General features: G+C 43.7%; 1 protein-coding gene across 1 annotated transcript in view; it reads left to right on the top strand.

The window, feature by feature from the left end:
- The window catches only part of LOC115157333 (GTP-binding protein REM 2-like), a 31,045-nt gene extending 13,696 nt beyond the window's left edge, over positions 1–17,349 (top strand). The window contains exon 5 of the mRNA XM_029705504.1: positions 16,653–17,349. Within this exon, the coding sequence (XP_029561364.1) occupies positions 16,653–16,978 (326 nt within the window). The 3' untranslated portion in view covers positions 16,979–17,349. The remainder of the gene's footprint in view (positions 1–16,652) is intronic.
- The last annotated feature ends 8,265 nt before the right edge of the window (positions 17,350–25,614 follow it).

Genomic DNA, 25,614 nt, shown 5'->3' on the forward strand with positions numbered 1-25,614 from the left:
ATCCATAAAAACTCAGTTTAGCTGGCCCGCTTCAGTCAATAATCCACCCAGTTTCCCTCCATCAAAATGCATACAAAATGAATCCCAAACGTTACTAATAAACTTTTCCAAACAAGTCAAACAACATTTATAATCAAACCTTAGGTACTCTAATACGTAAATAAACGATCACATTTAAGACGGAGAATCGTTATTGTCTTTACCGGAGAAAAATCCTAAAGAACTCTTCTATGCGGTTGGAAATACTACAGCCAAAATGGGAGCCACCTAGAAAAACTACAATTTCTGGGTCATTTTTCCAAAAACCAGCCTGAAACTCTTTCTAAAGACTGTTGACATCTAGTGGAAGTCCTAGGAACTGCAATCTGGGAGGACTTGGCCTTATAATAAAAGTTAAAGCCATTGAAAATAATGGTAGGCTGAAATCTTTTTTTGGGGGATGGTTTGTCCTCAGGGTTTCGCCTGCCATATCAGTTCTGTTATACTCACAGACATAATTTTAACAGTTTTAGAAACTTTTGAGTGTTTTCTAGTCAAATCTAATTATATGCCTATCCTAGCTTCTGGACCTGAGTAACAGGCAGTTTACTTTGGGCACGCTTTACATCCGGACGTCAAAATAATGCCCCTACCCAAGAGAGGATAAATGTATATTGCACAATCTGTAACAGATACAGATTGAAAAGAGCCCTTACTGTGAAATGGCTTCCAGTGGGTTTAAGAGCAAACATTCTCTAGGGCTGGGAAATTATGTTGGCTACCTTTGGATAATGGTGCCGGAGGGGATGGCTACCATTTTACGGGCTCCTAACCAACTGTGCTATTTTGTACATTTTTTCTCATTGTTTGTTTATTTTGTACATAATGCTGCTGCTTCCGTCTCTTATGACCGAAAAGAGCTTCTGGATATCATAACAGCGACAACTCACCTCAAACTGGATGAAGATATTTTCTTTAATGAATCCGCCGAGAAGGATATACTGCTACCCCGAGACCAGGCACTAATCCCCGTCATTCGTGTGAAGGAAAGACGGAAATACAGGGGGCGGAGATCGGGGTGCCTTGTGACAATTCGTTGGAGAGTGGGTATCCCGCCTCTACCATCCGTTCTATTGGCCAAAATGCAATCACGCCGTTCGAGATTATTCTACCAACGGGACATTAAAAACTGTAATATCTTATGTTTCACGAGTCGTGGCTGAACGACGACATGGATAATATAGAGCTGGCTGGGTTTTCCGTGCATCGGAAGGACAGAACAGCTATGTCTGGTTAGAAGAGGGGTGGGTGTGTGTGTCTATTTGTCAATAACAGCTGGTGTGCGATGTCTAATATTAAAGAAGTCTGAAGGTATTGCTCGCCTGAGGAAGAGTACCTCATGGTAAGATGTAGACCACACTATCTACCAAGAGAGTTTTCATCTATATTATTCGTAGCCGTCTATTTATCACCACAAACCGATGCTGGCACTAAGACTGCACTCAACGAACTGTAGAAGGCCATAAGCAAACAAGAAAATGCTCATCCAGAAGCGCCGCTCCTAGTGGTCACGGACTTTAATGCAGTAAAACCTACATACGTTTTACCTCATTTTTACCAGCATGTCACGTGCAAACAGAGGGAAAAAAACTAGACCAAATTTACTCCACACACAGAGACGCATACAAAGCTGTCCCTCGCCCTCCATTTGGCAAATCTGACCTGATTCCTGCTTACAAGCAAAAACTAAAGCAGGAAGTACCAGTGACTCGCTCAATGCCCTCAGACAAACCATCAGTACAGGACTAAGACTGAATCCTACTACACCGTCTCTGACACTCGTCGGATGTGGCAGGGCTTGCAAACTATTCTGGACTACAAAGGGAAACCCAGCCGCGAGCTGCTCAGTGACACGAGCCTACGAGATGAGCTAAATGCCTTTTATGTTCGCTTCGAGGCAAGCAACACTGAAGCATGCATGAGAGCACCAGCTGTTCCAGACAACTGTCTGATCACGCTCTCCGTAGCTGCTGTGAGCAAGACCTTTAAACAGGTCAACATTCACAAGGCCGAGGGCCGGACGGAATACCAGGATGTGTACTCAGAACACGCGCAGACCAGCTGGCAAGTATCTGAACTGATATTTTCAACCTCTCCCTGACTGAGTCTGTAATACCTACATGTTTCAAGCAGACCACCATAGTCCCTGTTTCCAAGATAGCAAAGGTAACCTGCCTAAATGACTACTGCCCCGTAGCACTCACATCCGTAGCAATGAAGTGCTTTGAAAGGCTGGTCATGACTCACATCAACACCATCATCCTGGAAACCCTACATCTACTCCAATTCGCATACCGCCCCAAAAGATCCACAGATGACACAATCTCATTCACACTCCACACTGCCCTTTCCCACCTGGAAAAAGGAACACATATGTGAGAATGCTGTTCGTTGACTACAGCTCAGCGTTCAACACCATAGTGCCCACAAATCTCATCACTAAGCTAAGGACCCTGGGACTAAACACTTCCCTCTGCAACTAGATCCTGGACTTCCTGACTGGCTGCCCCCAGGTGGTAAGGATAAGCAACAACACATCTGCCACACTTATCCTTAACACTGGGGTCCCTCAGAGGTGCGTGCTTAGTCCCCTCCTGTACTCCCTGTTCACCCACGACTACATGGCCAAGCACGACTCCAACACCATCATTAAGTTTACTGACAACACAACAGTGGTAGTCCTCATCACAGACAACAATGAGACATTCTATAGGGAGGAGGTCAGAGACCTGGCAGTGTGGTGCGAGGACAACAACGTCTCCCTCAATGTGAGCAAGACAAAGGAGCTGATCGTGGACTACAAGAAAAGGAGGGCCAAACAGGCCCCCATTAACATCGATGGGGCTGTAGTAGAGCGGGTCGAGAGTTTCAAGTTCCTTGGTGTCCACATCACCAACAAACTATCATGGTCCAAACACACCAAGACAGTCGTGAACAAGGCATGACAACACCATTTCCCCCACAGGAGACTGAAAAGGTTTGTCATGGGTCCCCAGATCCTCAAAAAGTTCTACAGCTGCACCATCGAGAGCATCCTGACCAGTGCATCACCGCCTGGTATGGCAACTGCTATGGCAACTGTCTCTGTATACATTTCCGTGATTACAATGCAAAACTCATAGTCACATAGCCTACAGTAAGCAACAGAAAACCCTTTTAATATTATTCTATCAATGAAAGCAGTGACCTCTACGTACTTGTAGAGGTGTTTATGGACATGTAGCTCTCCCTCCTACCTCATCCCCTGCTGGGGGAATTCAACTGTATGCCTCCTGTCTTCTGTTGTTATTTGGATTATCTCTCTAGCACAGAGGACTGGTGTCACTATCTTTACACTCATGCAAGCACCCACACACGCGCACCCACACAAACTTACAAACACTAGCCGGCAATCACATGCACACACTCTCACACCTCTCTCTCCCCGCTCAGTGTGTGTGTGTGGGGGGGGGGTGACACTGCCTGTGCCATGTGTGGAAAGCTGTGATAAGGAGCGTCAGAGAAGAGAGAGGAGAAATGACTGCAGGGGCGTGTGAATAAAAGTGATTAAGTCGAGCCAGTTGTGAGAGACGGTATTTGTGTACAGTGTGGGTGTGAGACCTTTTGTTTTGGGTGAAACATTTTTTGTTTAGTATAGGTTGTCCAGAAGAGAATGGAAGTGTGTGTGTGTGTGTGTGTGTGTGTGTGTGTGTGTGTGTGTGTGTGTGTGTGTGTGTGTGTGTGTGTGTGTGTGTGTGTGTGTGTGTGTGTTGTGTGTGAGTGAGTGAGAGAGAGAGAGACAGAGAAAACCACAGTAATGATGTGGTCATCGATGTGGAAATGCTACATCTGTCTTTTGTATCCATCGATCTACGGTATTCTGAGCCCTGACTCCCTGTCCGATATTTGAGCCTGAATAAGGAAGAAAACTTGCCTGGCTGGTGGACTACTTAACATTGACTGTATTGTTTAGTGCCTGTGGTTGAGATATGGGTTTAGGTCATAAAATGTATTTATGGTATTACTGTGGCACATTTATTTCTCTCTCCCTTTTCTTTCTCTTACTATGTATATATACAGTGCATTCGGAAAGTATTCAGACCCCTTGACCTTTTACACAGTTTGTTACGTTACAGCCTTATTCTAAAATTGATTAAATCGTTTTTATCCCTCATCAATCAACACACAATACCCCATAATGTCAAAGCAAAAACAGGTTTTTAGACATTTTTGCAAATGTATTAAAACCCATAAACGGAAATATTACATTTACATAAGTATTCAGTACTTTGTTGAATCACCTTCGGCAGTGATTACAGCCTCAAGTCTTCTTGGGTATGACGCTACAAGCTTGGCACACCTGTATTTGAGGAGTTTCTCCCATTCTTCTCTGCAGATCCTCTCAAACTCTGTCAGGTTGGATGGGTAGCATCACTGCACAGCTATTTTCCAATCTTTCCAGAGATGTTCGATCGGGTTCAAGTCCCGACTCTGGCTGGGCCACTAAAGGACATTCAGAGACTTGTCCCAAGGCCACTCCTGCGTTGTCTTGGCTGTGTGCTTAGAGTCGTTGTCTTGTTGTAAGGTGAACCTTCACCCCAGCCTGAGGTCCTGAGTGCTCTGGAGCAGGTTTTCATCAAGGATTTCTATGGAATTTACTCCGTTCATTATTCCCTCAATCCTGACTAGTCTCCCAGTCCCTGCCGCTGAAAAACATCCCCTCAGCATGATGCTGCCACCACCATGTTTCACTGTAAGGATGGTGCCAGGTTTCCTCCAGACGCTACCCTTGGCATTCAGGCCAAAGAGTTCAATCAATCAAATGTATTTAGAAAGCCCTTTTTACATCAGCAGATGTCACAAAGGCCTATACAGAAACCCAGCCTAAAACTCCAAACAGCAAGCAATGCATATGTAGAAGCACGTTGGCTAGGAAAAACACCCTAGAAAGGAAGGACCCTAGGAAGAAACCTAGAGAGGAACCAGGCTCTGAGGCGTGGCCAGTCCAGTTCTGGCTGTGCATCGTGGAGATTATAAGAGCACATGGCCATTTAAGGCCAGATTGTTCTTCAAGATGTTCAAACGTTCATAGATGACCAGCAGGGTAAAATACTAATCCCAGTGGTTGTAGTGGGTGCAACAGGTCAGTACCTCAGGAGTAAATGTCAGTTGGCTTTTCATAGCCAAGCATTCAGAGGTCAAGACAGCAGGTGAGGTAGAGAGAGATTCGAAAACAGCAGGTCCGTGACAAGGTAGCATGTCCGGTAAACAGGTCAGGGTTCCCTAGCCACAGGCAGAACAGTTGAAACTGGAGCAGCAGCACGACCAGGTGGACTGGGTGACAGGAGTTATCAGGCTGAGGCATGATCCTAGAGCTCCGGTCCTCCGGGAGGGAGAGAGAGAATTAGAGGGAGCATACTTAAATTCACACAGGACACCTGATAAGACAGGAGAATTACACCAGATATAACAGACTGACCCTAGCCCCCCGGAACATAGACTATTGCAGCATAGATACTTGAGACTGAGACGGATACCCCCGGACAGGGCCAACCAGGCAGGATATAACCCCATCCACTTTGCCAAAGCACAGCCCCCACACCACTAGAGGGATATCAACAGACCACCAATTTACAACCCTGAGACAATGCTGAGTATAGCCCACGAAGATCTCCCCCACCGCAAAAGCCTGAGGGGGTGCAAAACCCGGACAGGAAGATCATGTCTGTGACTCAACCTACTCAAGTGATGCACCCCTCCTACGGAGGGCATGGAAGAATCCCAGGGGACAGCCGTTCATCGCTCCAGTGCCTTGCCGTTCACCTTCGCACCTCTGGGCCAGACTACACTCAATCATAGGACCTACTGAAGAGATGAGTCTTCAGTAAAGACTTAAAGGTCAAGACTGAGTCTGCGTCTCTCACATGGATAATCAGATAATTCCATAAAAATGGAGGTCTATAGGAGAAAGCCCTGCCTCCAGCAGTTTGCTTAGAAATTCTATGGACAATAAGGAGGCCTGCGTCTTGTGACCGTAGCATACGTTTAGGTACAGTGAGGGAAAAAAGTATTTGATCCCCTGCTGATTTTGTACGTTTGCCCACTGACAAAGAAATGATCAGTCTATAATTTTAATGGTAGGTTTATTTGAACCGTGAGAGACAAAATAGCAACCAAAAAATCCTGAAAACGCATGTCAAAAATGTAATAAATTGATTTGCATTTTAATGAGGGAAATAAGTATTTGACCCCTCTGCAAAACATGACTTAGTACTTGGTGGCAAAACCCTTGTTGGCAATCACAGAGGTCAGACGTTTCTTGTAGTTGGCCACCAGGTTGGCACACATCTCAGAAGGGATTTTGTCCCACTCCTCTTTGCAGATCTTCTCCAAGTCATTAAGGTTTCGAGGCTGACATTTGGCAACTCGAACCTTCAGCTCCCTCCACAGATTTTTTATGGGATTAAGGTCTGGAGACTGGCTAGGCCACTCCAGGACCTTAATGTGCTTCTTCTTGAGCCACTCCTTTGTTGCCTTGGCCGTGTGTTTCGGGTCATTGTCATGCTGGAATACCCAATCACGACCCATTTTCAATGCCCTGGCTGAGGGAAGGAGGTTCTCACCCAAGATTTGACGGTACATGGCCCCGTCCATCGTCCCTTTGATGCGGTGAAGTTGTCCTGTCCCCTTAGCAGAAAAACACCCCCAAAGCATAATGTTTCCACCTCCATGTTTGACGGTGGGGATGGTTTCCTTGGGGTCATAGGCAGCATTCCTCCTCCTCCAAACACGGCGAGTTGAGTTGATACCAGAGCTACATTTTGGTCTCATCTTACCACAACACTTTCACCCAGGTCCTCTGAATCATTCAGATGTTCATTGGCAAACTTCAGACGAGCATGTATATGTGCTTTCTTGAGCAGGGGGACCTTGCGGGCACTGCAGGATTTCAGTCCTTCAGGGCATAGTGTGTTACCAACTGTTTTCTTGGTGATTATGGTCCCAGCTGCCTTGAGATCATTGACAAGATCCTCCCATGTAGTTCTGGGCTGATTCCTCACCATTCTCATGATCATTGCAACTCCACAAGGTGAGATCTTGCATGGAGCCCCAGGCTGAGGGAGATTGACAGTTCTTTTGTGTTTCTTCCATTTGCGAATAATCACACCAATTGTTGTCACCTTCTCACCAAGCTGCTTGGCGATGGTCTTGTAGCCCATTCAAGCCTTGTGTAGGTCTACAATCTTGTCCCTGACATCCTTGGAGCGCTCTTTGGTCTTGGTCATAGTGGAGAGTTTGGAATCTGATTGATTGACTGCTTCTGTCGATAGGTGTCTTTTATACAAGTAACAAGCTGAGATTAGGAGCACTCCCTTTAACTTCTATGGGCTAGGTGGGACGCTACCGTTCCACCTGCGGGACACACTATTCAACAGCCAGTGAAATAGCATGGCGCGAAATACAAAACAGCAAAAATCTCATAATTTCATTTTCTCAAACAATCAACTATTTTACATCATTTTAAAGATAAACTTCTCGTTAATCTAACCACATTGTCCGATTTCAAAAAGAAAGCATAAAATTACATTATGTTAGGACATAAACTTCACAAGAAAAACCACACAGTTATTTTCCAAGCAAGGACATGCATCACAAAAACCAAAAATACAGCTAAAATATTCACTAACCTTTGATGATCTTCATCATATGGGCCTCATAGGACTTTATGTTACACAATACATGTATGTTTTGCTCGATAAAGTTCATATTTATATAAAAAAAAAACATTTTACATTGGCGCGTGATGTTCAGAAAATGTATTCCCACGAAAACTTCCGGTGAATGTGCACATCAATTTACAAAAATACTCATCATAAACATTGATAAAATGTACAACAGTTATTGAAATTATTATAGATATACTTCTCCTTAATGCAACCGCTGTGTCAGATTTTAAAATAGCTTTACGGAGAAAGCACATTTTTCAATATTCTGAGTACATAGCTCGCCATCAAAGCAAGCTATATAGATACCCGCCAAGTTCTGGGGTCAACTAAACTCAGAATTAGTATTATAAATATTCTCTTACCTTTGCTGATCTTCGTCAGAATGCACTCCCAGGACTCCTACTTCCACAAGAAATGTCATTTTTGTTCGAAATTCTCCATATTTATGTCCAAATACCTCTGTTTTCAGTAGGGGATCAAATACTTTTTTCCCTCAGTGTATGTACAGCAGGACCAAATCGGAGTTATAGGTAGCAAAGCCCATGTAATGTTTTGTAGGTTAGCAGTAAAACCTTTAATTAATAAGGCTAGGCATCCCGCTAGCGGGACCACTTCCGTTGAAAAAATAATTATGGATATTAAACATTTAGGTACATACAAGTGCTTATATCGTTTAAAAACTTAAATTCTTGTTAATCTAACTACACTGTCTGATTTACAGTAGGCTTTACAGCGAAAGCATGCCATGCGATTGTTTGAGGACGGCGCCCAACATCAAAATATTTTTCCACCAGCACAGGTTTCATAAATTCACAAATAGCGATTTAAACATTCACTTACTTTTTGAAAATCCCAGTTGCAAAATGTAGTGTCGTTTTGTTAGATAAAATCCTTCTTTATATTCTTTATATCCCAAAAAGTCTGTTTAGTTGGCACCATCGATTTGAGTAATCCACTCGTTCAACATGCAGAGAAAGGAATCCAAAAAACTACCGCTAAACTTTGTTAAAACAAGTCAAAATACGTTTCTATTTAATCCTCAGATACCCTAAAATGTAATTAAACTATAATATTTCATATGGAAAGAAGTATGTTCAATAGGAAAACAATATTAGCAGGTGCGTCTCCTCCTCGTCACGTGCGCATACATGAGTTTCCAAGTCTGTATCCCTGTAGTAAAACTCATAATTCTTACTCATTTTGGAAGAAACAAGCCTGAAACCTTGAACAAAGACTACTGACACCCAGTGTAAGCCATAGGAATTGCATACTGGGAGCTAGATTTCATTTCAAGAAAAATGTATGTTGGTTTTTCTTTGGATTTTGTCCTACCATATCTATTGTGTTATAGTCGCCTACATTATTTTAACATTTCTTCAAACTTCAAAAGTGTCTTCGTTTCAATGGTACCAATTATATGCATATCCTGGCTTCAGGGCCTGAGCAACAGGCAGTTTACTTTGAGCACGTCAGTCAGGCGGAAAGGACCCTAGCCCTAACAAGTTTTAAATTAGCCCTAGCCTTGACAAGAAGCTAATAGAGGCTAGCACTGGAGTAATTCTAGCAGCCATGTTTAGCACTGACAGAAGTGTATTTAGTGCTTTATCTGGGTAGCCAGAGAGTACAGCATTGCAGTAGTCTAATCTAGAAGTGACAAAAGCATGGATTAGCTTTTCTGCATAATTTTTGGACAAAAAGTTTCAGATTTTTGCAATGTTACGAATATGAAAAAACCGCTGTCCTTGAGATATTCTTGATATGTTCGTCAAAAGAGAGATCAGTGTCCAGAGTAACGCCAAGGTCTTTCAGTTTTATTTGAGACGACTGTACAACTATCAAGTGGCTCAGCGGTCTAAGGTACTGCATCTCAGTGCTTGAGGTGTCACTACAGACACCCTGGTTTGAATCCAGGCTGTATCACAACTGGCCGTAATTGGGAGTCCCATAGGGTGGTGCAAATTTGGCCCAGCATTGTCCGGGTTTGGCTGGTGTAGGCCATCATTGTAAATAAGAATTTGTTCTTAAATGACTTGCCTATTTAAATAAAGGTAAAATAAAATCTATATGAATTGTCAGATCCAACAGCAGATCTCTTTGTTTCTTGGGACCTAGAACTAGCATCTCTGTTTTGTCCGAGTTTAAAAGTAAAACATTTGCCGACATCCACTTCCTTATGTCTGGAACACAGGCTTCCAGGGTAGGCAATTTTGTGGCTTCGAAATATACAGCCAAGTGTTGTCCGCATAGCAGTGAAAGTTGACATTATGTATACGAACGACATCACCAAGAGGTAGAATATATAGTGAAAACAATAGTGGTCCTAAAACAGAACCTTAAGAAAAGTTACAGTTGATTTGTCAGAGGACAAACCATCCACAGAGACTGATATCTTTCTGACAGATAAGATCTAAACCAGGCAAGAATTTGTCCGTGTAGACCAGTTAGGGTTTCTAATCTCTACAAAAGAATGTGGTGATCGATGGTGTCAAAAGCAACACTAAGGTCTAGGAGCACGAGGACAGATGCAGAGCCTTGGTTTGACACCATTAAAAGGTCATTTACCACCTTCACGAGTGCAGTCGCAGTGCTATGATGGGGTCTAAAACCAGACTGAAGACTGAAGCATTTCGTATACATTATTTGTCTTCAGGAAGGCAGTGAGTTGCTGCAAAACAGCTTTTTCAACAACAAAATATTGAGGAATGGGATATTCGATATAGTCCGATAGTTTTTTACATTTTCCGGGTCAACGTTTGGCTTTTTCAAGACAGGCTTTACTACTGGTACACATCCAGTTGATAGGGAGTCATTTATTATGTTCAACACAGGAGGGCCAAGCACAGGAAATAGCTCTTTCAGTGGTTTAGTTGGAATAAGGTGTAGTATGCAGCTTGACGGTTTAGAGTCCATTACTATTTTCATGAATGTGTCAAGAAATGCAGGATTAAAAAACTTGAGCGTCTCCATTGATCCTAGGTCCTGGGAGTTCTGAGCAAACTCAGGACTACTGAGCTTTGGAGAAATACGAAGATTCAAATTGGAGTGTGTAATTTGCTTTCTACTGATCATGATCTTTTCATCGAAGAAGTTCATGAATTTACCACTGCTGAAATGAAAGCTATCCTCTCTTGTTTAATGCTGCTTTTTAGTTAGCTTGGTGACAGTATCTTATTCTCCTCAATTAGGTTGGAAAAATAGGAGGATCAAGCAGCAGTGAGGGCTCTTCGATATTGCACGGTACTGTCTTTCCAAGCTAGTCGGAAGACTTCCAGTTTGGCGGAGCACCATTTTCGTTCCAATTTATTGGAAGCTTGCTTTGGGACTCGGGTATTTTCTATATACCAGGGAGCAAATTTCTTGTGACAAATGTTTCTTGTTTTTAGGGGTGCGACAAAATCTAGGGTATTACGCAAGGTTAAATTAAGATCCTCAGTTAGGTTAACCGATTTTTGTACTCCGACGTCTTTGGGTAGGCGGAGGGAGTCTGGAAGGGCATCTAGGAATCTTTGGGTTGTTTGAGAATTTATAGCACGGCATTTGATGATCCTTGGTTGGGGTCTGAGAAGATTATTTGTTGCAATTGCAAACATAATAAAATGGTGGTCCGATAGTCCAGGATTATGAGAAAAAACATTAAGATCCACAATATGTATTCCACGGGACAAAACTAGATCCAGGGTATGACTGTGGCAATGAGTAGGTCCGGAGACATGTTGGACAAAATCCATTGAGTCGATAATGGCTCCGAAAGCCATGTGAATATTAAAGTCACCGAAAATTTGAATAATATCTGCCATGAATACAAGGTCTGATAGGAATTCAGGGAACTCAGTGAAGAACGCTGTATACTGCCCACGAGGCCTGTAAACAGTAGCTATAAAAATGATTGAGTAGGCTGTAAATTGGATTGTAAATTGAAATTGCTGTCATAAATGTTAGCAACACCTCCGCCTTTGCGGGATGCGCGGGGGATATGGTCACTAGTGTAACTAAGAGGCGAGGCCTCATTTAACCCTATAAATTCATCAGGCTTGAGCCATGTTTCAGTCAGGCCAATCACATCAAGATTATGATCAGTGATTTGTTCTTTGACTATGACTGCCTTGGAAGTGAGGGATCTAACATTAATTAACCCTATTTTGAGACGTGAGGTATCACAATCTCTTTCAATAATGACAGGAATGGAGGAGGTCTTTATTCCAGTGAGATTGCTAAGGCGAACACCACCATGTTTTGTTTTGCCCAACCTACATCTCTACACTAGTCAGTTTTAGCCCTAGCCAGCACCATCTTCAGATTAGCCTTTACATCGGTAGCCCTGCCCCCTGGTAAGCAGTGTATTCTTTTTAAGTATAATATTGCGGGTAAAAGAGTCGCCAATGATTAGGGTTTTCAATTCGTCAGAGCTAATGGTGGGAGGCTTCGGCAGCTCAGACCCAGTAACGGGTGGAGGAGAGACCTGAGAAGGCTCGGCCTCTGACTCCGACTTGTTGCTTAATGGGGAGAACCGGTTGAAAGTTTCTGTCGGCTGAATGAGCGATACCGGTTGAGTATGCCGACACCATTTCTTTCCAGAACTCTTGAGAAAATTGTCCGGCTGCGGGGACTGTGCGGGGGGGATTTATACTACTATCTGTACTTACTGGTGGCACAGACGCTATTTCATCCTTTCCTACACTTAAATTGCCCTTGCCTAACGATTGCATCTGAAGCTGTGCTTGCAACATGGGTATCCTCACCATAAGGCGATAGTTCTCCTGTATATTATGAGTACAGCGACTGCAATTAGATGGCATAGTGTTAATGTTACTACTTAGCTTCGGCTGATGGAGGTCCTGTAGAACCATGTGCAGATAAAGCGTCTGGTGTGAAAAAGTTGAGCGAGGAAAAAACTAAGATGTTGGTAAATGTATTAAAAGTAAAACCCAAAAGGTTTGGCAAATAGCCAAGTAGCAACAAACAGCACAACAGCACTGAGACAAGTCCGGAAGTTGAGGGCGCAGCAACAAGGTGGGGGCTGAGCAACTAATCAATTGCTGATCAATCTCAGACCTAGAGAATCTTGTTTCTCATGGTCTGAGTCTTTAGGTGCCTTTTGGCAAACTCCATGCAGGCTATCATGTGCCTTTTACTGAGAAGTGGCTTCCGTCTGGCCACTCAACCATAAAGGTCTGATTGGTGGAGTGCTGCAGAGATGGTTGTCCTTCTGGAAGGTTCTCCCATCTCCACAAAGTAATTCTGGAGCTCTGTCAGAGTGACCACTGCAGCTAGCGACTGGAATGAGCTGCAACAAACACTGAAACTGGACAGTTGTGGCTGCTTTATGTGATGTATTGTTGTCTCTACCTTCTTGCCCTTTGTGCTGTTGTCTGTGCCCAATAATGTTTGTACCATGTTTTGTGCTGCTACCATGTTGTGCTGCTGCCATGTTGTGTTGCTAACATGTTGTTGTAATGTTGTGTTGCTACCATAATGTGTTGTCATGTGTTGCTGCCATGCTATGTTGTTGTCTTAGGTCTCACTTTATGTAGTTTTGTGTTGTCTCTCTTGTCGTGATGTGTGTTTTGTCCTATATTTTTAATCCCAGCCCCAGTCCCCGGAAGGAGACCTTTTGCCTTTTGGTAGGCCGTCATTGTAAATAAGAATTTGTTCTTAACTGACTTGCCTAGTTAATTAAAGGTTAAATAAATAACAAAAATGTACCATCGGGTTCTTGTTCACCTCCCTGACCAAGGCCCTTCTCCCCTGATTGCTCAGTTTGGCCAGGCGGCCAGCCCAAGGAAGAGTCTTGGTGGTTCCAAACTTCTTCAATTTAAGAATGATAGAGGCCACTGTGTTCTTGGGGACCTTCAATTCTGCAGAATGATTTTGGTACTCTTCCCCAGATATGTGCCTCGACACAATCCTGTCTCGGAGCTCTATGGACAATTCCTTCGACCTCATGACTCGGTTTTTGCTCTGACATTCAAGTTCAACTGTGGGACATTATATAGACAGGGGTGTGCCTTTCCAAATCATGTCCAATCAATTTAATTTACCACAGGTGAACTCCAAGTTGTAGAAACATCTCAAGGATGATAAATGGAAACAGGATGCACCTGAGCTCAATTTCAAGTCTCATAGCAAAGAGTTATTTTTTAAAACCGCTTTGTCATTATGGGGTATTGTGTGAGATTTACGAGGGAAAAAACAATTTAATCATCATAGAATAAGGCTGTAACGTAACCACAGCCTGTGGAAAAAGGCTAGGGGTCTGAATACTTTCCGAATGCACTGTGTGTGTGTATATATATATATATATATATATATATATATATATATATATATATATATATATATATACACTGCTCAAAAAAATAAAGGGAACACTTAAACAACACAATGTAACTCCAAGTCAATCACACTTCTGTGAAATCAAACTGTCCACTTAGGAAGCAACACTGATTGACAATAAATTTCACATGCTGTTGTGCAAATGGAATAGACAACAGGTGGAAATTATAGGCAATTAGCAAGACACCCCCAATAAAGAAGTGGTTCTGCAGGTGGGGACCACAGACCACTTCTCAGTTCCTATGCTTCCTGGCTGATGTCACTTTTGAATGCTGGTGGTGCTTTCACTCTAGTGGTAGCATGAGATGGAGTCTACAACCCACACAAGTGGCTCAGGTAGTGCAGCTCATCCAGGATGGCACATCAATGTGAGCTGTGGCAAGAAGGTTTGCTGTGTCTGTCAGCATAGTGTCCAGAGCATGGAGGCGCTACCAGGAGACAGGCCAGTACATCAGGAGATGTGGAGGAGGCTGTAGGAGGGCAACAACCCAGCAGCAGGACCGCTACCTCCGCCTTTGTGCAAGGAGGAGCAGGAGAAGCACTGCCAGAGCCCTGCAAAATGACCTCCAGCAGGCCACAAATGTGCATGTATCTGCTCAAACGGTCAGAAACAGACTCCATGAGGGTGGTATGAGGGCCCAACATCCACAGGTGGGGGTTGTGCTTACAGCCCAACACCGTGCAGGACGTTTGGCATTTGCCAGAGAACACCAAGATTGGCAAATTCGCCACTGGCGCCCTGTGCTCTTCACAGATGAAAGCAGGTTCACACTGAGCACGTGACAGACGTGACAGAGTCTGGAGACGCAGTGGAGAACGTTCTGCTGCCTGCAACATCCTCCAGCATGACCGGTTTGGCGGTGGGTCAGTCATGGTGTGGGGTGGCATTTCTTTAGGGGGCCGCACAGCCCTCCATGTGCTCGCCAGAGGTAGCCTGACTGCCATTAGGTACCGAGATGAGATCCTCAGACCCTTTGTGAGACCATATGCTGGTGGGGTTGGCCCTGGGTTCTTCCTAATGCAAGACAATGCTAGACCTCATGTGGCTGGAGTGTGTCAGCAGTTCCTGCAAGAGGAAGGCATTGATGCTATGGACTGGCCCACCTGTTCCCCAGACCTGAATCCAATTGAGCACATCTGGGACATCATGTCTCGCTCCATCCACCAATGCCACGTTGCACCACAGACTGTCCAGGAGTTGGCGGATGCTTTGGTCCAGGTCTGGGAGGAGATCTCTTAGGAGACCAGCCGCCACCTCATCAGGAGCATGCCCAGGCGTTGTAGGGAGGTCATACAGGCACGTGGAGGCCACACACACCACTGAGCCTCATTTTGACTTGTTTTTAATAAGATTATTTATTTCATTCAGATCTAGGATGTGTTGTTTAAGTGTTCCCTTTATTTTTTTTAGCAGTATATATATATATATATATATATATATATATATATATATATATATGTGTGTGTGTGTGTGTGTGTGTGTGTGTGTGTGTGTGTGTGTGTGTGTGTATATATGTATATGTATGTGTGTGTATGTATATATGTATATGTATGTATATGTATGTATATATGTATATATATATGTATATATATATGTATATATATGTATATATAAATATATATATGTATATATGTGTGTATGTATATATGTATGTATATATGTATATATATATAAATGTATGTATATATGTATATATAAATATATGTATGTATATATGTATGTATATATGTGTGTATGTATATATATGTATGTATATATGTATATGTGTATATATATGTATATATGTATGTGTGTGTGTTATTCATTCATTAGCTAATTGAGGGTCGAAGCGCTACCACCTCAATTTGGGAGGACAGGCTCTTGGTAATGGCAGGAGCGGAATGGGTGGAATGGTTTCAAATACATCCAACACATAGTTTGATGCCATTCCATTCGCTTTGTTCCAGCCATTATTATGAGCCGTCCTCCCCTCAGCAGCTTTCACTGAGCTCTAACCATCTTTAATAACACAATGCTGTTGTTTAATATCTGCTGCTCTCTCTCTAATGCCTTATCCCTAGACCTCCTCCCTCTGTCACCCCTCCTCCCTCTTTCACCCCTCCTCCCTCTGACACCCCCTCCTCCCCCTGACACCCCCTCCTCGCTCTTTCACCCCCTCACTCCCTCCTCCCTCTGACACCCCCTCCTCCCCCTGACACCCCCTCCTCCCCTCCTTCCTCTGTCACCCCCTCCCCCCTCTCTCCTTCGTTGTCCCTGCTCTCTCTCTCCCTCTTGCTCTCTCTCTCGCTCGCTCTCTATTCCCCTCCTCTCTCCTCTTCCCACCTCAGCCACTGCCACCACAACACTATGATCTCACGGTGGTCTCATCTTATTGTGGCTCATCCCTGCATCGGCTCAGCTGAGGCTCAGCTCCATTAAAAAAAATGTCATTTTCATTCCGCTCTTAACAGGTTAAGACTCCATTCAATCAGCTGTTATATGTAGTAGATATTAGGATAAGCCCAACTGATCTGATTGAGGATTTTTTTCCTTTCCACTAAACATGGCTGTCATCGCCTCTCTCTGTGTTCCAGAGGCCCACTCCAGTGCCATGATGTATGACTGCCAATATCTGGAGCTGTCTGCCTCCCTGGACCACGGCACCACCGAGCTGCTGGAGGGGGCAGTGAAGGCTGCCAGGGGTGACTGCGTGGGACCAGGCTGGACGGAGGGGGACCCCGGGGCGGGGCGCAGGGAGAGCCTGACCAGCAAGGCCAAGCGCTTCCTGACTGGCCTGGTGCCACGATCCTACGGCCGAGGAGACAGGGACCGAGGCCAATACAGGGAGATGAGCAGGCACCGGGGGAGCAAGATCCTCCGACAGAAATCCCGCTCCTGCCATGACCTCAGTGCAATGTGACACACCAGACAGACAGTGAGAGGGGATGGGAGGTGTGTGAAAAGGGGAAGAATGAAGGAGGACAACAGGGGATGGGAGATAAGTTATGGAGGGGGAAAAGGAAGAGGAGGATGGTGAGAAGTGTAGAGGAAGAAAGACTAGTGGAAGATACACAAAGGAGAGAGAGAGAGAGAGCAGAGGACAACCTGGTTAGAAATGAGGCAGTACCTGAGGGGGAGAGAATGAAAGAGAGGTGAAGTCATCAGAATTGCAAGATGAGATGGATACGAGACGACTCATTACGTAATGAGAGAGAGAAAAAAACAATGAAGAGTGAAATTGGAGAAAGATTAATGAATCAAGTAGGAAAACGGTTATTGGAAAATGTGCAAGATGGAAAAGAATTGGTCACAAATTAATACACCCAAGAGGCATGTAGTGTCTGATTATGTAGAGACTGATAGAGATCTAATGTAGACCTAATGATTATGTAGACTGATAGAGATCTAATGTAGACCTAATGATTATGTAGAGACTGATAGACATCTAATGTAGACCTAATGATTATGTAGAGACTGATAGAGATCTAATGTAGACCTAGTCCCTGTTTAAAAGCATGATGTTACACAGTAAATAGATTTGCAGAGATAAGACTTGCCCAGTAGGCTCATGTAATTATAATAACAACGTCCTGGATTTACTTCTTATTGGCCGGAAGCTATGGTATACTATCCTTCTCCTGTGATCTCCAATGCGATGCCCTTTACAAAAGCCTCATCCATGCACCTTTTATACCGATCAGATTTAATGTCGCTGCTGCATAATCCCTTTATATCAGGTATTGCTTTTGGAGATTATTTTTTTCTGTAGAGCAGGTAGTGCTCAATAATCCCATAGATGAGAGAACTTGGTTGGAGCAGGTCATATATTACAGGAGCTATTTTGAAAGTGAATGTAAACTCAAGTCTTGCGGTTATATGGAATCTGGCCACTTATCCCACTACACTCTCCTCTACACTGACTCAATGCTAAACATCCCTGCACTCAATCATGATCCTATTTAATAGGGCAAAGAGATTATCCTCACCAGGATAAACTACAGGCTCTACCTATATATATGCAGCTACTGCAGAGCCTAGCGATAAGTAAATAGCTCTAAATTAATAGAAGTAAGGAATACTTGTAACTAGGGCCCAGACCTGACAGGGAAAACTCTGGCAGAATCCCCAGACTGGCAGAATCCACAGACTGGCAAAACCCACAGACTGGCAGAAGCCACAGACTGGCAAGAACCCCAGACTGGTAGTACCCATTCCACTAACTGCTGACTGAGGCTGAGTCAGAGCACATTGGCTTGCTAGAGGAACACAGGAATATAGATTATACAGTGCCTTCGGAAAGTATTAAGAACCCTTGACATTTTTCACATTTTCTTACGTTACAGCCTTATTCTAAAATTGAGTAAATCATTTCTTCCCTCATCAATCTACACACAATACCCCATAATGACAAATGTGTTAAATAAAAAATGGAAATATTCCATTTACATAAGTATTTAGACCATTTACTCAGTACTTTGTTGAAGCACCTTTGGCAGCAATTACAGCATCGAGTCTTCTTTTGTATGACGCTACAAGCTTGGCACACCTGTATTTGGGGAGTTTCTCCCATTCTTCTCAGTAGATCCTCTCAAGCTCTGTCAGGTTGGATGGGGAGCATTGCTGCACAGCCATTTTCAGGTCTCTCCAGAGAAGTTAGATCGACAAGAGGAATACTGGACAAGAGGAATACCTATGTAAGAATGCTGTTCATCGACTACAGCTCAGCATTTAACATCATAGTACCCTCCAAACTCGTCATTAAGCTCCAGACCCTGGGTCTCAACCCCGCCCTGTGCAACTGGGTCCTGGACTTCCTGACGGGCCGCCCCCAGGTGGTGAAGGTAGGAAACAACATCTCCACCCCGCTGATCCTCAACACTGGGGCCCCACTTTGTGCTTTCTCAGCCCTCTCCTGTACTCGCTGTTCACCCATGACTGCGTGGCCATGCACGCCTCCAACTCAATCATCAAGTTTGCAGATGACACTAGAGTGGTAGGCTTGATTACCGACAACAACGAGACGGCCTACAGGGAGGAGGTGAGGGCCCTCGGAGTGTGGTGTCAGGAAAATAACCTCACACTCAACGTCAACAAAACAAAGGAGATGATCGTGGACTTCAGGAAACAGCAGAGGGAGCACCCCCCTATCCACATCGATGGGATAGTAGTGGAGAAGTTGGAAAGTTTTAAGTTCCTCGGCGTACACATCACAGACAAACTGAAATGCTCCACCCACACAGACAGCGTGGTGAAGAAGGCGCAGCAGCGCCTCTTCAAACTCAGGAGGCTGAAGAAATTTGGCTTGTCACCAAAAACACTCAAACTTTTACAGATGCACAATCGAGAGCATCCTGTCGGGCTGTATCACAGCCTGGTACGGCAACTGCTCCGCCCACAACCGCAAGGCTCTCCAGAGTGTTGTGAGGTCTGCACAACGCATCACCGGGGGCAAACTACCTGCCCTCCAAGACACCTACACCACCCGATGTCACAGGAAGACCAAAAGGATCATTAAGGACAACAACCACCCGAGCCACTGCCTGTTCACCCCGCTATCATCCAGAAGGCGAGGTCAGTACAGGTGCATCAAAGCTCGGACCGAGAGACTGAAAAACAGCTTCTATCTCAAGGCCATCAGACTGTTAAACAGCCATCACTAACATTGAGAGGCTGCTGCCAACATGCTGACTCACTAGTGACTTTAAACAATTCCACTTTATATAATGTTTACATACCCTACATTACTCATCTCATATGTATATACTGTACTCTATACCATCTACTGCATCTTGCCTATGCCATTCGGCCATCGCTCTCCATATATTTATATGTACATATTCTTATTCATTCCTTTACACTTGTGTGTATAAGGTAGCTGTTGTGAAATTGTTAGATTACTTGTTAGATATTACTGCATGGTCGGAACTAGAAGCACAAGCATTTCGCTACACTCGCATTAACATCTGCTAACCATGTGTATGTGACCAATAAAATTTGATTTGATTTGATCGGGTTTAAGTCTGGGCTCTGGCTGGGCCACTCAGAGACTTGTCCCGAAGCCACTCCTGCGTTGTCTTGGCTGTGTGTTTAGGGTCGTTGTCCTGTTGGAAGGTGAATCTTTGCCCCAGTCTGAGGTTCTGAGTGCTCTGGAGCAGGTTTTCAGCAAGGATCTCTCTGTACTTTGCTCCGTTCATGTTTGCCTCGATCCTGACTAGTCTCCCAGTCCCTGCCGCTAAAAAACATCCCAAAAGCATAATGCTGCCACCACCATGCTTCACCGTAGGGATGGTGCCAGGTTTCCTCCATACGTGACGCTTGGCATTCAGGCCAAAGAGTTCAATCTTGGTTTCATCAGACCAGATAATCTTGTTTCTCATGGTCTGAGAGTCTTTAGGTGCCTTTTGGCAAACTACAAGTGGCTGTCATATGCCGTTTACTGAGGAGTGGCTTCCATCTGGTCACTCTACCATACAGGCCTGATTGGTGGAGTGCTGCAGAGATGGTTGTCCTTCTGGAAGTTTCTCCCATCTTCACAGAGGAACTCTAGAGCTCTGTCAAAGTGACCATCGGGTTCTTGGTCACCACCCTGACCATTGCTCTTCTCCCCTGATTGCTCAGTTTGGCCAGGCGGCCAGCTCTTGGAAGAGTCCATTTAAGAATGATGGAGGCCACTGTGTTCTTGGGAAACTTCAATGCTGCAGACATTTTTTGGTACCCTTCCCCAGATCTTTGCCTCGACACAATCCTGTCTCAGATTGTGTCGGACAATTCCTTTGACTTCATGGCTTGGTTTTTGCTCTGACATGCACTGTCAACTGCGGGACGTTGTATAGACAGGTGTGTGCCTTTCCAAATCATGTCCAATCAATTGAATTTAACACAGGTGGAATCCAATCAAGTTGTAGAAATATCTCAAGGAGGATCAATGGAAACAGGATGAACCTGAGCTCAATTTCTCATAGCAAACGGTCTGAATACTTATGTGAATAAGGTATTTATGTTTTTTATTTTTAATACATTTGCAAAAATGTCTAAACTTCTTTTCACTTTTTCATTATGGGGTATTGTGTGTAGATTTCTGAGGAATAGTTTTTATTTAATCCATTTTAGAACAAGGCTGTAACGTAACAAAATGTGGAAAAAGTCAAGGGGTTTGAATACTTTCCAAAGGCACTGTATAAGAGGAGATGACGAGAAAGACTCAACTAGCCTACCTGTGGTTGTTTCATGTGAGATCGTTTTTTTTTACCTGTTGAAATTGTGTACATACAGTGCATACATACGGAACATGTACATAAACATTCACTACCATAGAACAGAGCACTGTGCGGGCTGGCCACACAGGCAAACACAATAATAAGCGTTCTGGAAACGTTGCTTGGATGTGTTGACAGCGTGTGGCAACATCATTGATATACATTTAGCTACACATGCTCACTTATTTGTCACTGTCTATTATTTTGCACTCTTGTCTTTCGAAAGAGAATAAATGAATTTTGTTTGACGCCCTTGATGAGTGTTATGCTCTTGTCTCATTTGTGTGAACATGATAATAGCATACTAGCGTTGTAAAGTAGCCTAGCAGTTAGAGAGGCATGCCAGCAGCCAGAGGTTTGGCAGGTCGAGTCCCGGGACCGACGGGAAAAATCTGGCGGGAAGTGAGCAGGCAACCGGAGGGTTGCTGGCATCAAATCCTAGATGTCATTGCAACCTGTTGTGCCCTTGAGCAAGACACATACCCCCTCCCCCCCCCCCAAAAAAGAACAGCTCCCTGGGCACCCAGTGTGACAGCCCCCCGCACCTCTCTAAAACCTGTGTATGTATGTGTGTGTGTCTTTCGGAAGGGCTAAAACTGGAAGCAAATTTCAGTTAGACCTGGTGTATAATTGACCAATACAATGATCTTGTTCTTAAAGTAAAGGGCTCTATACAATCTGTATTTCTGATTGTGCCGAGCCGTCATGCTCATAGATTCGTTTTTTGGGTTGTTTCTCTTTAGAAAAAGAACCACCAGTCGCCCTGGAGCCAACATATGCAGTGTTTACCGTGAATGCAGTCTTCTCCAACTCGAAACATTGCCTTTACATTTCAATCACGCTAAACTCCGGGATATGAATTGAATAGAGCCCAAAGTCATCCTAAATGGTTTACTACAAAAATTATACAAAGGCTATTGAGGGCAGGTATATGTGCTCTAGTTGAAATTTCTGCTGTGTCAGTTCTTCAAGTAAAAGTACAACCTCAACACTTCGGGGATAAACATTTTTTTCTGCTGTGTCAGTTCTTCAAGTAAAAGTACAACCTCAACACTTTGGGGGATAAAAAAAAACTTCAATGTCAACATGTTATTGTACTCCTCCAGAAAGAAAACATTAGAAATCTTCATCAAGGACAAGTCTTCTGGCATTTATCACCGTTCAAGTATTGTGTCCCAGTATTGCACAGTTCTTTCTACTTTCCCCTAGTTTGTGGCAAAAATAACATCACACACTCTGTTCCCTTTCAGAGGCGAATACACAGCCAAAGCTACAGACTCAGAACTACTGATGTTCATGGGGGCTAGCTGAAGTGAATCCAGGTGAACTCTTGAGATGGAGAGGGAAGATGGGGGAAGGGGCAGACAGAGGAGTAGGGGGAGATGGGGGTTGAAGAGTGATGGTTGCTTGGAGACTGTTGTCAAGGAGACACAGAGTCCCAGAGTCATTTGGCATCTGTCTTTTTATCTTTTTTTTCAATCTTTTGGAGTAGATTGTTTTTGTTTTTTCCAGAAGAGAGGGACAGAAATAAGCAGTGAGGTGCTGTCTGTGTTCAAGAGAAAGTAGAGAGGAAAAGGATATTATATTCAGGCAAGGACTAGTCAGAGCTATTTAATACACACCTCTCTCTCACACAGGCCTGCACAAATTGACAAATATACTGTACACTTGAGGAACACCACATATGCATTAACATATTATCAAAATCACAGTAACACACTCAAAAATAGCTGTAGACTCACGGTCACACTGAAATCACATTTGAACACGCACCACATAATGAGAAGCTCAAATTGGAGAGTACAGGGGTAAAGCAAAGTGTAAAATTATAGAAAATGAGACATGATTCTTCACTGAAACCTGATCAGTCTCTCAAATCGTGACAGATGCCAGATGCCTTCTATCACTCCTATGCTGACTCATTCTCCGGGCAAAGACAGAGACAGACTGGGTAGATGAAGAGGAGGGATGGGGGGAGAGAGGTAAAGAGGTGGACTAATATCTATGCCAGATAGCATTTATATCCTGACTAATGTTTAAAACATCCCCTAAAAACAAGTCAACTAATTCTTAGGAAATTGGAGTATAGGCTACATCTCTAAACACACAATGATATTAATATGCATATCTTTGTTTCTGTGTATGTGTGTATGAGTGCGTACGTGTGGCGGTATGTTATGAAAGAGGCAAATTAACTGGAGGGGGATGGAGCAGAATGCAGATGAAGGCAGCTGTGCTCATGTACTGATAGCTGCCATGTACTGAAGTAACTAAGATGTTGAATGGCATTGAGGGATGCTGCTCTGAATCCCAGGGGAATGGTTGTGATTTATTTTCATGGAGCACTGCCTCATTGTTCCCTAAAGGTCAGTGTTCTGCCGGCTTCCCCTGTGCATATACATCAGATTATACATGCACACTAATAAACAACCACAGAGTTTCCAAGGAGAGAGAAACACACCACTAAATGGAGTACAGTGTGTCTTCTTATTCGTGCAGATTTTGTTGCATAAGAATCGTGCCCCACAGAATACAGTAGAGACAACGCATCATGCTAAGTGATTGCAGTGTCAGAGGAAAAGTGGCAAATCAACACCAATATGGTATGAAAGCCCACTAAACCCCCCTAATGTGGATTAACAGCAGGTCAAGGGGGAAAAGGAAAACGACATGTGGTTCTTAAGCTCTTTTTGGCTAGAGTACGACATAATGGGTTTATGGCAGTGGTATCGATTTGAATGTTTGGACATAGGCCTATTGTTGAAAACAATTATACACAATAGATTACATGAAGAGGATAAACTGAACTTACTCAATAACATAGCATTGGAGGTAAAATAAATGATATCAACCTATAAGCTCTCTCTGTATGGATACAGTAGTATCCAGTAGTTACAGTAGTATCCATACAGATATGTGCTTTAAGAGCTGATTAATGGTGAAGTTGCAGTGCATTATCATGTGATTCTTTGCAATCACACTGCCATCTATTGGGGAGTATAGAGCATTGTGTGGCCCTATGGGTTTATTCTTCATGCTGAGCTGGAAAGAAGAGGCCTTTTTAACCAGACCTTCATTAAACAAATCAGGTAAGTGCTTCCAGTTCCAGTTGCAATACCATTATGACAAGTGCTTCCAGTTGAAATACCATTAAGACTGAGCACATAGAACATCACTAGAGACAATAGAGGAAGTTAAATTGATTAACCAAAACATTTATTGATTCTCAATGAAAAACAAAAATAAGCATGACATGCCTTTTGGAATAAGTTCAGATTTGACACAAGTATAATGCATTCCCATGAATCAGTCAAGATTTCTTTGTAAATAAATAGTTCCTTCAAAATAAGTGTTTCAGTAGATCAAATCAAAAGTGCAGTCAAATCAATTATATTTTCGGGAAACACTGGTTGACAAAAACAAAAACTTAACAGTATTCAATCACATCTCATGTGACAAACGATCCCTCTTTTTCTACATGAGTTTGCAGATGGCTCTTCAGATGATCTCTCCTGACGAAACCCTTACCACATACACCACATTGGTGTGGCTTCTCCCCAGAGTGGATCTTCTCATGCCTTCTGAGGTGAATAAGCTGGGCAAAGGTCTTCCCACACTGGGTACAGACGTGTGCCCCTTCTCCGGTGTGGCCCAGCTGGTGACTCACCAGCTGCCCTAGGTAGAAGAAGGACTCTCCACAGTGAGCAGTGGTAGGGCTTCTCCCCAGTGTGGAGCTGTTGGTCCTTCTTTAGATACGCTACTGAACTGAAACTCTTCTCACAGTCGGGGCAATCGTACATCTTTCTTTCCCCCTGGTGGTTTCAGACATGGAGTTTGAATTTGCTGGAAGAGCTTAGTGTTTTCACGCAATATGAGCATTTGTACTCTTTAGCACCAGAGTAGAGGTCCTGGTGTTTCTTGAAAGTGTATTTTCTAGTGAAGGTCTTGCGACACTCACCACAGTGAAATGGTCCCTCGTGGTGAATGATGTAATTTCAGATTACTAGGAGTTTTAACACCCATCCTACAGTGACCAAAGCTGTTATCTCTGGTTAGTATGAATTTTCTCATGACATTTGAGGCTTTCAAACCTGCTGAAGGTCTTTCTACACTGCACACACAAGAAGGGTCTGTCCTCGGAGTGTGTTTTCTGATGGCTTTTCAGAGTGGTCGAGTGTCGGAAATTCTTCTCGCATATGGAACACTTGTATTTCTCCTCAGTATGGATACGGAGGTGTTTCGACAGATCGCCAAAGCAGCTAAACCTCTTCTCACACTGGCCACAAGGGTAAGGTTGGTC

This window comes from Salmo trutta, chromosome 21 (assembly GCF_901001165.1).
Source record: "Salmo trutta chromosome 21, fSalTru1.1, whole genome shotgun sequence".
Taxonomy (NCBI): Eukaryota; Metazoa; Chordata; class Actinopteri; order Salmoniformes; family Salmonidae; genus Salmo; species Salmo trutta.